A 17,568-nucleotide genomic window follows, 5' to 3' on the forward strand; every position below is an offset into this window, starting at 1 on the left:
GCTGAGGCAGAATCACTTGAACCCAGGAGGTGGAGGTTGCAGTTAGCTGAGATCACACCACTGCACTCCCGTCTGGGTGACAAGAGCGAGACTCTTTCTCAAAAATAAAGATAAAATTAGAAAGTTTAAAATAAGTAATTTTTCTGGCTGGGGATGGTGGCTCACGCCTGTAATCCCAGCATTTTGGGAGGCCAAGGCAGGTGGATCACCTGAGGTCAGGAGTTTGAGACCAGCCTGGGCAACATGGTGAAACCATGTCTCTACTAAAAATACAAAAATTAGCCGGGCGTGGTGGTGCACGCCTATATTACCAGTTACTCAGGAGGCTGAGGCAGGAGAATCACTTGAACCCAGGAGGTGGAGGTTGCAGTGAGGTGAGATCGCGCCACTACACTCCAGCCTGGGCAACAGAGCAAGATTCTGTCTCAATAAATAAATAATAAATAAAATAAGTAATTTTTCTATAACATAGTCCCTAAATGCACCCAACGATTTTATCTAGTGCTCAAGTGACAAAATGCTGACCAATTCCAACACAGGAGGAGACACGAGCTATTGTGGATTTTTTTGAAAGCTGGTGAATTGGTCTCCCATGTGGCATCTTTCTAAGTCACTTCTAGAAGTAAGAGCAGAAGCTGGGGCAGTAATCAAAAATCTTAGAAAATCTCTGTCAATAGGGACCGCTTCTGTCACAATAGGGCTGAGGAGGTCATGTAAGAAACAGCAGAGAAAAAGAATCTGGAAAAGGAGACGTTTTTCCTTTTAAAATTTGAATTCTCTGAAATTAAGGTTTCAGTACTACTCAAATTGAGGGAGAAAACAGTTTCCCTTTTCCTCTGAATTTACAGTAACAGAAGCATGGTGGAGCAGAGCCATGTGCCGTACCTGTAACAGTCATGAGAAGGGCATTGACGGACTTATCATTTGGAGAACCTGTGAGGGAAGACACAGACAAACCACGGTGACTTGAAAAGCAGACTCCACGTGCCTCTGCCAACAGTACGCAAAGATCTGAATCTCTGTGACCTCACAAATCACTCCCAGAGACAACAAAGAGACAACTCTCTCTGCCTCTTTCAACTCTGATTTGTAACGTCTGCCTCTTGCTGGTGCTCAAGCTAACGAGACTTGTAAAAGCTAAAGAAAAGCTCTACTCCGGTCTCAGCAGCATCTTAAGGGACATATACCAAACCTACTAATTACCATCTTTCCGCTTTTGAAACCTGTTCCCTGTTTATTGTTTTATTGGCTATAATGCCGTGCCTCTGGAGCCTCTCCCAAACAAAGCATGTACACTCCCAAGCAAGCTTTTAGGCAAATTAACAAAGCAAAAGAGATGCCAGTTTCCTCCCAAGACAAATAAAACGATGTGATGACAGGTTTCCCAGGCATTCACAGGACAATGCAAAGGTGGCATATTGGGCCTTGAAGCTGGTCTCCAGGCTCTCCCCAGCACTGGTCCCTGACTCCAAACAAATGCCTTATTCCAACCAGATTAGGGAAGCAAAGGAATTGGTAATTGCAAATGAATACTCACGACTATACCCGATGAGGGACCCAACTGCCAGAAGCAGACTCAGGGCAAGAACTGGCGCTCTCTTCTGTAGTACGTCAGAGATGAAGCCTTGCAAAGTTCCACCTTCAAACAGAGTGTCGAGCAATCAAAATCACTTCTAATTTAGCTTGCTCACCTGAGGCGTGCTCCCCATTTGCCCTCTAGTCTCACTAGCAGCAGCCTGACACTGGTCTATCAAAAAATATGGCTGGGCCGAGCTCGGTGGCTCACACCTGTAATCCCAGCTCTTTGGCAGGCCAAGGCAGGTGGATCACAAGGTCAGGAGATGGAGACCATCCTGGCTAACACAGTGAAACCCCGTCTCTACTAAAAATACAAAAAAATTAGCCAGGCGTGGTGGCGGGTGCCTGTAGTCCCAGCTACTCGGGAGGCTGAGGCAGAAGAATGGCGTGAACCCGGGAGGCGGAGCTTGCAGTGAACCGAGATTGCGCCACTGCACTCCAGCCTGAGTGACAGAGCGAGACTCCGTCGCAAAAAAAAAAAAAAAAAAAAGTCTGACTCCCTGAAAAGGGGTCCTCCACAACTTCCTTTTAAGAATAAACTGTTAAATTACCATGATGACCAACGGGGACAGGAGACCACAAATCAGACAGCAAAACATGAAAAAAGGAAAAATTGTCAAAGCCATCGGCTATCCCTTACAAAAACAAGTTGTGAATGCTATTTTTGTTTTTTCTTTTTAATCTGAAAGATAATGAATTAAGAACTATGCCTCGCTGGGCATGGTGGCTCATGCCTATAATCCCAGCACTTTGGGAGACCAAGGCTGGGGGACTGCTTGAGGCCAGGAGTTCAAAACCAGCCTGGGCAACACAGTGCCCTTATCTCTATAAAAGATAAATTAGCCGGGCGTGGTAGCACATGCCTATATTCCCAGCTACTTGGGAGGCTGAGGTAGGAGGATCACTTGAGCCCAGGAGGTTGAGGCTGTGGTGAACCGTATCGTGCTGCTTGAACCCAGGAGGCTGAGGCTACAGTGAGCTGTATCGTGCCACTGCACTCTAACCTGGGCAACAGAGGAAGACCGTGTCTCAAAAACCAAAAAACTGTGCCTTATAGTATATTAAGGCCAGTAGGTGGGCACAGTGGCTCACGCCTCTAATCCCAGCACTCTGGGAGGCCGAGGTGGGCAAATTGCCTGAGCTCAGGAGTTTGAGACCAGCCTGGGCAATACAGTGAAATGCCATCTCTACAAAAAATACAAAAAAATTAGCTGGGTGTGGTGGTGCATGACTCTAGCCCCAGGTACTTAGGGAGGATCGCTTGAGCCCAGGAGGTTGTGGCTGCAGTGAGCCAAGATCGTGCCACTGCACTCCAGCATGGGCGACAGAGCAGTACCCCCATCTCCAAAAAAAAAAAAGTGGCTAGTAAATATTCACTAAAATAAAATTTAGCAGTTATGGTTTGCTAATAGGACACAATCTTTAAAAAGCAGGGATATGAATCTTTCAAGCAACAATGTCACATACAGCACCATTCTGAGTTCTAGGGGCTATGGGACATCTGGTGTGTCCTTATCAGATAGCAGGCAGCTGGACAATTTCAACTTCAGAGGATACAGAATATGGTGAGGTCTAAAGATGGCAACCTCACCTTTGGCTCTGGATTTAAGAATACAGGCAGCCAAGTTCAAATACAGTAATAGTAGATTGCCTAGCATAGACTGTGTGCTTTCACAAGCTCACAGCAGTTGAGTCTCACCACAATTCTAAATGTTAACATTATTGAAGGTTATTAAGATCTGGCATAGCCATCTAAGTAATACCCACTAAAATACATTCTGCTCCTCTGTCTTACTTCCTTGTTCATACTTATTACTTCCTTGTTGATACTTCTAGCTACAGCAAAAAACCACTATTAGAATCTTCACTTATAATGAAACAACTGTAAAACATTCACAAAAATTAATCCCTGCTGTTACGTCTACCTCTATGATCTGACGACCTACACACTAAGGTGTATTTCCCCTTTATCCTCAGCGGATATGTTCCATGACCCCCGTGGATGCCTGAAACCACAGACAGTACCAAACTCTATATATACTATGTTTTTTTCTATACATACATACCCACGATCAAGTTTAATTTATAAGGTGGGCACAGAAATTAACAATAACTAACAACAAAATAGAAAATAATAACAATACACTGTAACATAAGTTATGTGAATGGTCTCTCTGAAAATATCTTATTGTATAGTATTAAGAGTAACTGAAACTTCGAAAAGTGAAACCACAGATAAGTGGGGGACTGGTGTATTCTTCCTTATTAGGCTGGGGAAGGTGAGGAAGGCGGGAGGTAGATACGATGAACACGTTCACATTCTAACTTGGATCTCTGACATACAATTAGCTTTAGAGCTAAGATATCACTGAGAAAGCCGTATGAAAGGATTGCATTTAAAGCGATTCCCATGTGCTTCCTGAGACAAAAGAACTGATCCATCAACAAAGGACTAAGAAAAAAGAGTCCAATAAATCACAGCGCTGCCTTAGGCTGGGTCTTCCTTTCAATGGACCTCGTTTTTTCTTTTTTTTTTTTTTTTTGAGTTTGGCTGTTTACTAGTAGGACAGTTTAGGGAAAATGGCTGTAGAATAAGTAATAAAACTTTAAATGAGGCCAGATTTCACAACCCAGTAAAAGATCACTAGTGACTAACTCTTTATTATGGAAAAGACGCATCACTGGCATACCTATGATCCCTCCAACGTCGTACCAAATGGACAGCTTGTCGGCTTCCGCCTCCTTCCAGCCGAAGTTGTTACTCAGATAAAAGGGGAGCCAGAAGAAGAAGGAGTAATTCACTAACTTCAAGCAGGCGTAGGCCAGTGAGTACTACAAGAAAAGCATTCAACTATCAGCGAGGGACAAATAGCACAGCATGACCACCATTTTAATGTCATTTAAAAGCAAAACAAAATAAAGGAATTTAGGATGAACAGAACCTGATTTTACAATTAAACATCTCTACAAACTCCCACATGCCTGACTTCAGCTAGTCTCCCTCTGCTTTTCATCCCTGTTAACTTCTAGACAGGCATGTACAGCAGGCCTTTGGAATAAAAAACACCTATGGCTACTTCTTAGCTGTCTCCAGTTTCTCCTCCTATCAGTTCTCTGGTAGAAACAAGCCAGTGTTTTGAACCTATAAGGCAGGGCACATGCCCACATTTCTTTATTCACACAAAGATGAGTGATATTCATGCCACTAACCAGCGTTAACCATAGGCAAAGAAGTCCAGGAAGCATCACGGCTTTTACTGGGAGCAGCCAAACGGGCTTGGTTATTCTACTCCTTGCCAAGGCAACACTGAACAACAGAGAGCAAAGGGACTACACTACAGTTCCAAGGTCTAAGAAAAGCAGCAGCATGATAATTCCTTTCACACTAGTTTCCAAAAGCTCCACATTCCCCGGTCTGGTGGCAAAGAAGAGAGTCTCTGGCGAGTCAAAAATGAAAGAACATGTCATCATCGGCCTTGTGGCTCTCCCTTGAGGGGAAAAAATGCTGCAGCTGCATGAAGATGTGGTGGGGCTGAGACTCCTATATTCAACACATTACTACCAGGAAATCCTGACATTTAGCATCAAAGGAAAAAGGGTGGGGGAACAGACGGGCTGACTTCAAAGGGTGTCTGGCTAGGATATTCTTTTCCCTGGAGCTGCCAGTTATTCCCTAGGTATCACTTGTTTTAAAACAGCTTCCCTGGCAGGCAACAGCCACCCCCTAGAGAGCCAAATCCCAATCACGAGTGCATTCTGACCAGACAGCCTGCTACAAAGACAAAGGAATTAAGTTAACTAGATTTCCTTTACAACCCTGCCCATGTCAGAGAACAATAGCTTGTGAAGAACAAAGGAACAGCAAAAGAAGTCCATATTTAGTCACAACAAAGTTCTTTCTCAAAAATTAAACTATTACCAGCAGAGTATTTTAAAAACCAGTTAAAATAATCAATAGCATAAGAACAGGTCTAAAGCAACCTGCATTTCTCTTATATCATATATCATCACTGGATTAAAGAATTGTGGAAAATTACATTTTAACTCATACTTAACTCTGTTGGAAACGTTAGTTCTCTCAGCTTGGGGGCACCGACAGAAGGGGATTGACAGGCATGTATTAAGATGGCCTACAGATCACTCTACCTGAGGGATCACATTCATAAAGCACCATTGACAAATGAAATAACAATAGGTGCTTGTTCAAAACACAACAGCCCAATGTTACAGGCCCCAGGGAAGACTGGAATAATTTATATTCCATGGGAAGGGGAACTGAGACACATGGACGGGTTGTGTGACTTACCCCAGGTGTCACAGAAAGTTAGTGGGTAAGCTGGAAACATAACCTAGGCCTCTTAACTTCCACTCCAGTGCTAGAGCACCCGAAACATCAAGACAGAAAAACTGCAGCAGAAGGGATTTAGTGTAGACGTTAGAAGGCTTTCCTGACTGCACAGGCTGTGGAAAACACTGGAATGCATTACCAAGAAAGACTGTGGAGGGCTCTGTTCTGGACCCTTTAAAAGGGGGCAAGCCGGGAGCAGTGGCTCATGCCTGTAATCCCAGCATTCTGGGAGGCCAGAGTGGGAAGATCATGAGATCAAGAGATGGAGACCATCCCGGCTAACACAGTGAAGCCCTGTCTCTACTAAAAAAACAAAAAATTAGCCAAGCATGGTGGCATGCACCTGTAATCCCAGCTACTCGGAGGCTGAGGCAGGAGAATCGCTTGAACCCGGGAGGCGGAGGCTGCGGTGAGCCGAGACTGTGCCACTGCACTCCAGCCTGGGTGACAGAGCAAGACTCCATCTCAGAAACATAAATAAATAAATAATAAAAGGGGGCAAAGCAGACTTAGGAACCAATCACAGCCCTTCTTCTTGGTCCACATATAATTCTATAATACTTCAAAAGGCCCAAAAGCACACATTAAAAAATATCAATTTTGCCTTTTTAATCACATACCAGATCAGGGTCAGGAAAGCAGGGCTCTTTGGCCAAGTCTGGCCACGCCTAACTGTCCCATGTTTTCGGTGGCTTATTTTGCTCTACAGAGCTGAGTAGTTGGGGGACAGACTGGATGGTTCCCCGAAGTCAAAAATATTTACTCTCTCCCTCTTCATGGAAAAGGTTTGTCAACCCCTGCATTAGAGATCAGATAAGCTGAGGGGCACTAGACAACATTCCTCAGAATATATATTCCTAAAATAAAGTATCCAACAGAGGCTCAATACTTAAGGAAGCTTTATCCCAGGCAGAGGAGATGTCACGGGCTCTCATGCCTCCCTGGCTGTGGTGAGATGTGAGCAGTCCTTACCGGTATGACTCCAGGAAGGCAACACGCCTGGTAGAAGCTTATTGCCTTGACTTGGGCAACAGAACTATCGTCTTGGATTGAATAATTCGGCTCATATTCGTCTTCATTTTCACCACCATTAATTAATGGCCTGTGTGAGTCTTCTTCAAAGTTTTCTTCTGCCTCAATACCTGAGAGACCTAAAACAACAGCGACAGCCACTGTTTATGGAGTGCCTACCACGTGCGAAGGGCTCTGCATACATCCCTACTTATGGGGTGATGTTATTTTTATTTCCATTTTACAGAAGCAGCAACGAAGGTCCAGAGACCAAGGTCAACTAAGGTCAATTAAAGTCACACAGTCTATCTAAAAATACTCAAAAGATAGAAGAATTGTACATCTGTTTGCTTCTGTGTATATAATCTGTATTTAACTACAGGTTAAGTATCATTTTTGTGAATCATTTTTATGGATGAAAAGAAATGTTTCAAGAAGTGAAATTAGAAATACATCCATGTTCATTCCTTGCCAGTGTCTCAATTACAAAAATCATTTGCAAATGCAAATATTTTCCTGTATCTATAAAAGACGTGCATCACTCCCCTCAAACACGTCCAGCTGTGCCAGGGGCTGGCTATAATGTCGACAGGACTCAAACGGCAGTACTGTTCTCCTTTCACTCACTAAAAGGAGCTCAGAGTTTTCCTAGGAAAAAAGAGATTCGATTTCTTGGCCTCAGATTTCCTTTTGGCCATAATAGTAAGACGTTCAGAATAGAAGGGGCGGCTTCTCCTCACCAATTTCTTCTGGTGACACCAGGAGTCCAAAGAAGATAACGATCCCACCAGCAAACTGCACAGACGCCGTCACCAGAAAGGCATACTGGAGGAGAGGGGGGAAAGGTGGTCCTTACATATCTGGGGGCAGTCATCACAAGCACATTCATTAAAGTTGTGTTGGGGGAGGTGGGGGTGGGGGAGAGGTGGGAAGGGAGACCGGAAAGCAAGGGAGCACCCAGAGCTTCTACTGGGCTAGGCGCTGTGCAAAGTGTTCTACTCATGTTTTCTCATTTAATTCTTCCTGGTGATTCTATGAGGCTCAGAGAGGAGAATTAAGGCCCCCTGGATACTAAGTGGTACTATTATGATTGTGAAATTAGACTAGCTCCAAAAATCTAGTTCTTTGCATCACACAGCCTCCCATAAAAGACAGTATCTGCCCTTGAAGATATTACATACAGTTGAGGAGATTAAATACATGAGACAATATTATAAAGCACCATGTAGCTGAATAAATGAGAAGGCCCAATCCTACTGAGAAACATACACAGGAATCCAGATGAAGGAAAGAGCTGAAGAGGCTGAAGCAGTAAGACAATGTCTTAGGGAAGAACGGAAAATCAAAGCCAATTGCCCATCTTTCCAGGCACACGGTAGGCAAAGGCACAGGGTGGAAGGAGAGAGAAAGCTTACTGCACGACTCAAGGACAGGGTTTCTGCTAGGGGATAATAGGGAAGAAAACTGATTTGGAAAGGTGACAGCTAGATTAAAGACTCTCAACCCCCAGGCTGCACAGCTGAATTTTTATTTAACAGAGAATGGAACCTGATGTGGACACTCTGAATTTTTAAACCAATGAGTGACAAAATTAAAGCAGTGTTTCCAGAAGTCAAATCTGAGAGCAGCACAGAAGGTGAACTGAAATTTTCATCTGAACCAACTATACAATCCAGGTGTGAGGCTAAGAAGCCTAGAATAAAGGTGGCCATGAATGAAGGGAATGAAAGACTTCTCAATGACTCTAACTACACCAAAATTCTTGGTGAGCTGTTTAAAAATGTATCTACCTTTTAAAAGAGCAAACTTACTTTTACTAATTTAGGTTTTTGAGTAGGTAATATATTCACATGATTCAAGCAATAGAGGAATAAGATGTACAGTAAAGCTGGGCACAGCGGCTCATGTCTATAATCCCAGCACTTTGGGAGGCCGAGGTGGGCGGATCACCTGAGGTCAGGAGTTCGAGACTAGCCTGGCCAACATGGTGAAACCCCATCTCTACCAAAAATACAAAAATTACCCAGGCGTGGTGGCGTACACCTGTAATCCCAGCTACTCGGGAGGCTGAGGCAGGAGAATCCCCTGAACCCAGGAGGTTGCAGTGAGCTGAGATCATGCCATTGCACTCCAGCCTGGGTGACAGAGTGAGACTCTGTCTTGGAAAAAAAAAAGTACAGTAAAAGCTCTCCCTCCTACCCCACCTTCCCCATCTGCTCAATTCTCCCAATTTTCCCAACATATAACCATTGTTGTTCATTTTTACTGCCCAGAAATTGTTTTGGAAACATACAAGCTAATACAAGCATATTCTCTTTCATTCTTCCTTCTTACACAAATGGCATTCAATACACAGTTTTGCATCCTTGCTGTCTTCACTTAGCACATTATTTTTTTTTTTTTTGAGACGGAGTCTCGCTTTGTCACTCAGACTGGACTGCAGTGGCGTGATCTTGGCTCACTGCAACCTCTGCCTCTCCGGTTCAAGCAATTCTCTGCCTCAGCCTCTGGAGTAGCTGGGAATACAGGTGCCCGTGAACACGCCCGGCTAATTTTTGTATTTTTAGTAGAGACAGGGTTTCATCATGTTGGCCAGGCTGGTCTTGAACTCCTGACCTCGTGATCCACCTGCCTCGGCCTCCCAAAGTGCTGAGATTACAGGAGTGAGCCACCACGCCCAGCCCACTTAGCACACTTTTGAGATTGTTGCAGTGCACTGCTCTCTAACAGTTCATACAGAGCTTCCTCATTCGACTTCACAGGTGCACAGCACTGCTTTGAACAGGTTTATCATGGTTGAACTATGACCCTGTCGCTGACAGTTGTGTTCACTCTTTGGCTATTATAAACAATGCCAAAATAAAGAATCTTGTAGATGCATCATTTGCATGTGTTTCAGTCTATTCATCTGTGTGAATAATTCCTGGAGGTGGAACTACTCAGTGTGCGTAGTTGTAATTTTGACAGACGCTTTCATATTGACCCCTCCAGGAGTTAGTGACTCTGTTAGTCTTTCAACTGCAATACCTGTCTCTTCAGGTTCTTACAAGTAGAACATGTTTTCAAACTTTCGGATTTTTAAAAGTCTAATAAGTATACAGTATAGTTTTTCTTCCTTTTTTTTTTTAAACAACATAGCTTTAATTTGCATTTCCCTGCTGCCTAAGTTCCATAAGAACAGAGATTTTTGTCTCTGTTGGTCAGTTCTATATTCTATCGTTCCAAGAGCACATATAGGGAGTTAAATATTTATTAAATGAATAAGCAGTGAGTAGAACATTTTACATATGTTTACAAGCCATTTCTACATCTTTTACATGAACTATACATTCAAATTGTGTATCTTTCTGTTGTTGGTCTTTTGCTTATCAATTCATGGATGCGCTTTACATATTGGGGGATTAGTCTTTGCTTTTTGGTGTTTTCTTTTTTGAGACAGGGTCTTGCTCCATCACCAAGATTGGAGTGCAGTGGTGTGTCTTGGCTCACTGTACCCTCCAGCTCCCAGGCTCAAGCAATCAATCTTCCCACCTCAGCCTCCTGAATAGCAGGGACTACAGGCATACACCCCCACACTCAGCGAATTTTTTAGTTTTTTGTAGATACAAGGTCTCATTATATTGCCCAGGCTGATCTTGAACTCCTGGGCTCAAGTGATCCTTCTACTTCAGTCTCCCAAAGTGCTGGGATTACACGTGTGAGCCACCATGCCTGACCCAGATTAGTCCTTTATCTGTAACATGAGTTGCAAATACTTCTCAAGTGGTTATATGCCTTTAGACTCTCCATAGTGTTTTTGTTATGAATAATTTTTTATGTGTTTGAATATATCAGAAGTTTATGTACTTTTAATTAATATATCAGAAGTTTGTCTACTTTTTTTTTTTAATTTATTTATTTCTGAATGGAGTCTCACTCTGTCACCCAGGCTGGAGTGAAGCGGTGTGACCTTGGCTCACTGCAACCTCCACCTCCTGGGTTCAAATGATTCTCCTGCCTCAGCCTCCAGAGTAGCTGGGATTATAGGCATGTGCCACCACACCCAGCTAATTTTTGTATTTTTTGAGTAGAGACGAGGTTTCACCATGTTGGCCAAGCTGGTCTCAAACTCCCGACCTCGGGTGATCCACCTGCCTTGGCCTCCCAAAGTGCTGGGGTTACAGGCGTGAGCCACCACGCCCGGCCAGAAGTTTGTCTATTTTTAATACAAGCCTTGCCCTATCCAGACACAGTTCTACATAGTTTTAAATGGCCACAGTATTATTTAATACATAAAAAGCAACACACATGTGCACACACATAGAGAGAGAGAGAGCACCAGAGCTAGAAAACAATACCTACCTCATAACCATACTGAAGAACAGAATAAGCTAGGCATGCTCCCAAAATGTTGCCCACCGAAGCACAGGCACTCCAGAGACCAAAAACAACTCCTCGTCTAAGATGGAAAACAGTGGGAGACAAAGGGCCATGGTCAGAAGAGATACTCAGGGCAGTTCAAAATACAAAACAGCCAAAACAACCAAGGTGCATACTACCCAAACTAAACATGCTATTTAAAAAGTTTTTAAAAATACACAAAAATGAGCTGGGCGCAGTGGCTCACACCTGTAATCCCAGTACTTTGGGAGGCTAAGGTGGGCAGATCACCTGAGGTCAGGAGTTCGAGACCAGCCTGACCAACATGCAGAAACCCCATCTCTACTAAAAATACAAAATCAGCTGAGCGTGGTGGCATGCGCCTGTAATCCCAGCTACTCGGAAGGCTGAGGCAAGAGAATAGCTTCAACCCGTGAGGCGGAGGTTGCAGTAAGCCGAGATCACGCCACCGCACTCCAGCCTTGGCAACAGAGTGAGACTCCACCACCCAAAAAAAAAAAAAAAAAAAACTATCCAGAATATAAGGCTCCCAAAACTCGATAAAATATGACAACAGACAATGCAATAGAATGTTAAAAAGTATGAATCTACAATCATCTCAAAATACAAAGTCTTCGAAAGGTGGGCAAAAGATTTTAATAGATACTTCACACAAAAAAATATACAAATAAGAACATGAAAAAACACTCAATTGGCCAGGCGAGGTGGCTCATGCCTGTAATCCCAGCCTTTGGGAGGCCTGAGGTGGGCAGGTCACTTGAGGTCAGGAGTTTGAGACTAGCCTGACCAACATGATGAAACCCCGTATCTACTAAAAATACAAAAATTAGCTGCGCATGGTGGCTGCACACCTACAATCCCAGCTACTTGGGAGGCTGAGACAAGAGAATCACTGGAAACCAGGAGGCGGAGGTTGCAGTGAGCCAAGATCGCACCACTGTACTCCAGCCTGAGTGACAGGGCAAGACCCTGTTTCAAAAGCAAAACAAAGCAAACACTTTTTAAAAAGATGCTCAACGTCATTAGACATTAGAAAAATGGAAATGAAAGTAACAATGCGATATAATTACACACTTATTAGAATGGCTAAAATCAAAAAACACCAAGCACGCCAAGTGTTGGGAAGGGCACAGAGCAATAAGAACCCTTATGCTCTGCTAATGGGAATGTAAAATGGTATGACCACTTTGGAAGAGACTGCCAGTGTCTTAAAATGGTAAACACAGTTGGGCGCAGTGGCTACGCCTATAATCCCAGCACTTTGGGAGGCCGAGGTGGTTGGATCACCTGAGGTCAGGAGTTCGAGACCAGCCTGACCAACATGGAGAAACCCTGTCTCTACTGAAAATACAAAAAATTAGCTGGGCATGATGGCGGGCGCCTGTAATCCCAGCTACTCGAGAGGCTGAGGCAGGAGAACCACTTGAATCCAGGAGGCGGAAGTTGCAGTGAGCTGAGATCACGCCATTGCACTCCAGCCTGGGCAGTAAGAGCGAAACTCCGTCTTGGGAAAAAAAAAAAAAAAAAAAAAAGGAAATACATACCTAGCATATGATCCAGCCATTCTACTCCTAGGTATTTACCCAAGAGAAATGAAAGCATATGTCCACACAAGGATATGTACACAAATGTTCCCAGGAGCTTTATTTGTAATAGCCCAAAACTGAAAACAACCCAAATGTTCATCTGCAGGTGAATGAATAAACATGAATAAATTTCTAATTATGCTGAATAAAAGAAGACACAAAGCCTGGGGGTGGTGGCTCATGCCTGTATTCCCAGCACTTTGGGAGGCCGAGGCAGAATAGCTTGAGGCCAGGAACTTGAGACCAGCCTGGGCAACACAGACCCTTTCTTTACAGGAAAAAAAAAAAAAAAAGATGACTCAAAAAAAGAGTACATGATTCCATTTATATATAAAATTATGGCTGGGCGCGGTGGCTCATGCCTGTAATCCCAGCACTTTGGGAGGCCGAGGCAGGCGAAATCACCTGAGGTCAGGAGATCGAGACCGGCCTGACCAACATGGAGAAACCCCATCTGTACTAAAAATGCAAAACTAGCCAGGTGTGGGGGCACATGCCTGTAATCCCAGCTACTCAGGAGGCTACAGCAGGAGAATTGCTTGAACCTGGGAGGTGGAGGTTGCAGTGAGCCGAGATTGCGCCATTGCAATGGGCAACAAGAGCAAAACTCCATCTCAAAAAAAAAAAAAAAAAAAAAAAATAGCTGGACATGGTGGTACACACCTGTAGTCCCAGCTACTCGGGAAGCTGAGGCAGGAGAATCACTCGAACCCGGGAGGCGAAGGTTGCAGTGAGCCGAGATCACCCCACTGCACTCCAGCCTGGCGACAGAACAAGACTCTGTCTCAACAACAAAAAAGAAAAAAAAAGCTCCTTGAAGGTTTAAGGGGAAAAAATATCCCATTTGATCAAGCCCCAAAGTCTGGCGTTCTTCATCTGAATCTAATTAGAGCCCTTGTTACATGACCTTGGGCAGGTCAACATGAATAACCTTTGACCTCAATTTCCTTATCTTTAATGTAAAAAGGTTAAATAAGATCACTCTCAAAAAAGGGCAGGGAAGGCAAAACCCAAAGGAAGATACACGACGGATAGTAAATGAGATTTTTATGTTCTCTAAAGAAACGATGAGTAAAATAAAAAATTGAGACCTCCTGCCTTGGCCCACACTTGGAATCTGCCCGCAGCCCAAAGAGTGGTAGGAGTGTGTCTCCTGGGCCGGATCACTTCTAAGGTCCACGCCATTTCCAACGCACACTGATGTGAAACCCTCTCTCCCTGAACAACTCTGACTTGCTAACGAAAGATGTGGGTGGTATCTAAGGCATCAAAGTAACTGACTTTGCCAAGTCTGAAAAATCCATCATGGAAACCACTTAAACAGAGAAATCAGAGAGGAAGGAAGTACCATACCCAGCTTTCCCAAACCAGTTGCCCATAACAGCAACCACACAGGGCCAACCAGTGGACTGCAGCAGGCCGTTCACAATCCACAGGCAGCAGTACAGCCATTTGTTGTAGAAATGCAGCCATTCTGTGAGTGCGCCAAAGACAAACACCTTGAAGAGGAGGAAACAAAAGGAATATGTAACAGCCACACTGACACTTTCAGTGGACGCCACTCTACCCACTTGCTTCAGAGTAGAGACCACGTGAAGGATACACTCACACAGCCAGTGCCTGTAAGTCCGGTGGCCAGCATCACAAAGATCCTGCTCAGAGCTGCAATGAGGAGGCAGCCACCCAATCACTGCCCACCAGAGAGAAGGAGATGCCAAAGACATAAAGTCATGAAGCTATCAGCCCTCCAACTGACATCTTCAAAGCTAAAAAGTGAATTCCTCATTTTACATCTATTTCCATCTCCTCACCCTCAGACTGTGCATGTGGAGGGAACAGCAACCTCCAGAGGGCTGCTGTGAGGACAGAACGAGCCCAGGGAGGCCACCTTTCCCAGAGCAGTGCCAGGCACCGCTATGGGCAGAGGCACGGGGCGAGTGCCAGCCACTGTATGGCTACAGCTCCTGAGTTAATCAACGAAAGCGAAACCTATCAAACTTGTGATCTGCTGAATCATTTAGCAGCTTTCATCAAGGGGCTGCTTTTTTCCAGGCATTTTGCTCAAGTGGACATTTTATCTACAGTCAAACTATATTTTGAGAATACCCTGCATGATTAAAAAATAGTATGTATAATACTGTCTAGTTCCAGTTATAAGACATTCTGGAATAAGCAAAACTGTACACAGAAAAATGATCAGGGGTTGCCAGGGGCTGGAGAAAGGAGGGGAGGTCACAAAACTACTCATTTGTTGAAAGTCTGAACAATATGCTTAAAAAGGGCAAGTTTATGTACAAACTGCAGTTTTTAAAAAATATATAAAACACAAAAAAGTCTGTACACAGGTTTTAAAATGATATGTTTATTATGTATGGGTGAGCAACTCATAAATAAATAAAGTGCTTCCATCTCTAAAATGTCAAGGGGAAAAAAAGGTTTTACTTACACTCAAATGACAAACACTGATAAACAATAGTAGGCCAAATGCAGGGACTTGTGCCTGTAATTCCAGTGTTTGGGGAGGCAAAGGAGGGAGGATCACTTAAGGCCAGGAGCTCAAGGAACAACCTGGGCAATACAGTGAGACGCCATGACTGAAAAATTTAAAAATTAGCTGAGCATGATGGTACACACCTACAGTCCCGGCTACTCGGGAGGCTAAAGTGGGAGGACTGCTCGAGCTTGGGAGTTCAAGGCTGCAAGATCACACCGCTGCACTCCAGCCTGGGCAGCAAATCGAGACCTTATCTCTAAAAAAATAATAATCATATTAAATTAGGGTCTAACTAAACTCCATGGTTTCATTTAATCAACAGAAATTCCTGACTAGAAGCTAGTAAGCAATGACGATTAGTCAGATATGGAGGCCGGGCACGGTGGCTCACCCCTGTAATCCCAGCACTTTGGGAGGCTGGGGTGGGCAGATCACCTGAGGTCAGGAGTTCAAGACTAGCCTGGCCAACATGGTAAAACCCTGACTCTACTAAAAATACAAAAATTATCCAGGAATGGTGGTGCACACCTGTAGTCCCAGCTACTCAGGAGGCTGAAGCAGGAGAATGGCTTGAATCTGGGAAGTGGAGGTTGCAGTGAGCCAAGATCATGCCACTGCACTCCAGCCTGGGTGACAGAGCAAGACTCCGTTTCAAAAAAAAAAAAAAAAAAAGAGATTAATCAGATATGGATCCTCCCCTACACAGCACTTGTTTCAAATGCCTCACATACAGAAACTCACAGTTCTCACTGCCATCCGGGGAGAGCTAATATGCATATCTCCCTCTGAAGCTCACAGAAATCATAAGTTAGGAAACTACAGAAGACAGACAGAAACCCAGGCTGTCCTGGTCTAGGGAATCTGTGATTTTAACCACTGCATGACCGCCCTAAGGGAAAGCAAGACTGAAACAGAAATAACCAAGCTAAGCAGCAGACTGTCTCAAGTGCCTGCAAAGAAACAGGCACGGGAGCTCAGAAGAGTGACTGACATTCTCAAAGAGGTGTCATTTGGCCAATGCTTGAAGGAGACTGTGAGTTGGACTATGGAGAGCTGAAAAGGGGACCATCCAAGGCAGGCAGAACAGAAGGAACAAAAGCACCGAGACAGAAAGGAGCAGGATAGGGCCAGGCGCAGTGGCTCACACCTGTAATCCCAGCACTTTGGGAGGGCGAGGTGGGCGGATCACCTGAGGTCGGGAGTTCGAGACCAGCCTGACCAACATGGAGAAACCCCTGTCTTTACTAAAAAAAAAAAAGTTAGTCAGGTGTGGTGGCGCATGCTTGTAATCCCAGCTACTCAAGAGGCTGAGGCATGAGAATCGCTTGAACCTGGGAGGCAGAGGTTGTGGTAAGCTGAGATTGCGCCATTCCACTCCAGCCTGGGCAACAAGAGCAAAACTCCGCCTCAAAAAAAAAAAAAAAGAAAGAAAGGAGCAGGATGTTAGCAGCCTGGAAAGCAGTCCAGCTTGGCTGGAGCAAAGGGATGAAGCAGAGTGACAAATATGATGGGAAGGCAGGCTGGGGCCAGGGTCTAGTGAACGCCAGGCCATTTATTCAGACTATTAATTAACTCTGCTGGTGCCTGAGGGACAACAAAGGGACCTGATTAGAATCTTACTTTAAAAAGACTCATCTGGCCAGGCGCAATGGCTCAAGCCTGGAATCCCAGCACTTTGGGAGGCCAAGGCAGGAGGATCACCTGAGGCCAGGAGATAAGCCTGGCCAACATGGTGAAACCCCGTCTCTACTAAAAATACAAAAATCACCCAGGCATGGTGACCTGCACCTCTAGTCCCAGCTACTCAGGAGGCTGAGGCAGGAGAATCGCTTGAACATGGGAGGCAGAGGTTGCAGTGAGCTAAGATGGCACCATTGCACTCCAGCCTGGGGTAACAGAGCAAGATTCCGTCTCAGGGGAAAAAAAAAAAAAGACTCATCTAAATGAAAAGGCAAATGAGGAATTCGAACAATGAGGATTAATCTTACTATTCTTTTCTACAGAAAAGTAGGGAGATTACTTAGATTCTAAAATATCTGACCAAAATAATAATAATAAGACCTTTTCAACTTACCACTAATGCAGAAGAGCACATGCCGAAAGACAGAACCCATCGCAAATTCAACCGATCCCCAACGATGCCACTGATGAAAAGGCCCTAAAAATAAAGC

At 44.4% G+C, this 17,568-nt stretch overlaps 1 protein-coding gene across 6 annotated transcripts in view; it reads right to left on the reverse strand.

The window, feature by feature from the left end:
- SLC37A3 (solute carrier family 37 member 3) overlaps window positions 1-17,568 on the reverse strand; it is an 86,645-nt gene that overhangs the window by 33,272 nt on the left and 35,805 nt on the right. For 5 of the 6 annotated variants that reach the window (XM_058427230.1, XM_058427222.1, XM_032761925.2 and 2 more), the window contains exons 5-12: window positions 17,472-17,555; window positions 14,257-14,402; window positions 11,279-11,375; window positions 7,678-7,762; window positions 6,899-7,077; window positions 4,269-4,410; window positions 1,538-1,639; window positions 886-933 (exon numbers count right to left, since the gene is read on the reverse strand). In XM_058427230.1, coding sequence (XP_058283213.1) covers window positions 886-933; window positions 1,538-1,639; window positions 4,269-4,410; window positions 6,899-7,077; window positions 7,678-7,762; window positions 11,279-11,375; window positions 14,257-14,402; window positions 17,472-17,555 — 883 coding nt within the window. The remainder of the gene's footprint in view (window positions 1-885; window positions 934-1,537; window positions 1,640-4,268; window positions 4,411-6,898; window positions 7,078-7,677; window positions 7,763-11,278; window positions 11,376-14,256; window positions 14,403-17,471; window positions 17,556-17,568) is intronic. The other variant, XR_009209577.1, reaches the window with a different exon arrangement.

This window comes from Hylobates moloch, unplaced genomic scaffold (genome assembly GCF_009828535.3).
Source record: "Hylobates moloch isolate HMO894 unplaced genomic scaffold, HMol_V3 SCAFFOLD_1, whole genome shotgun sequence".
Taxonomy (NCBI): domain Eukaryota; kingdom Metazoa; phylum Chordata; class Mammalia; order Primates; family Hylobatidae; genus Hylobates; species Hylobates moloch.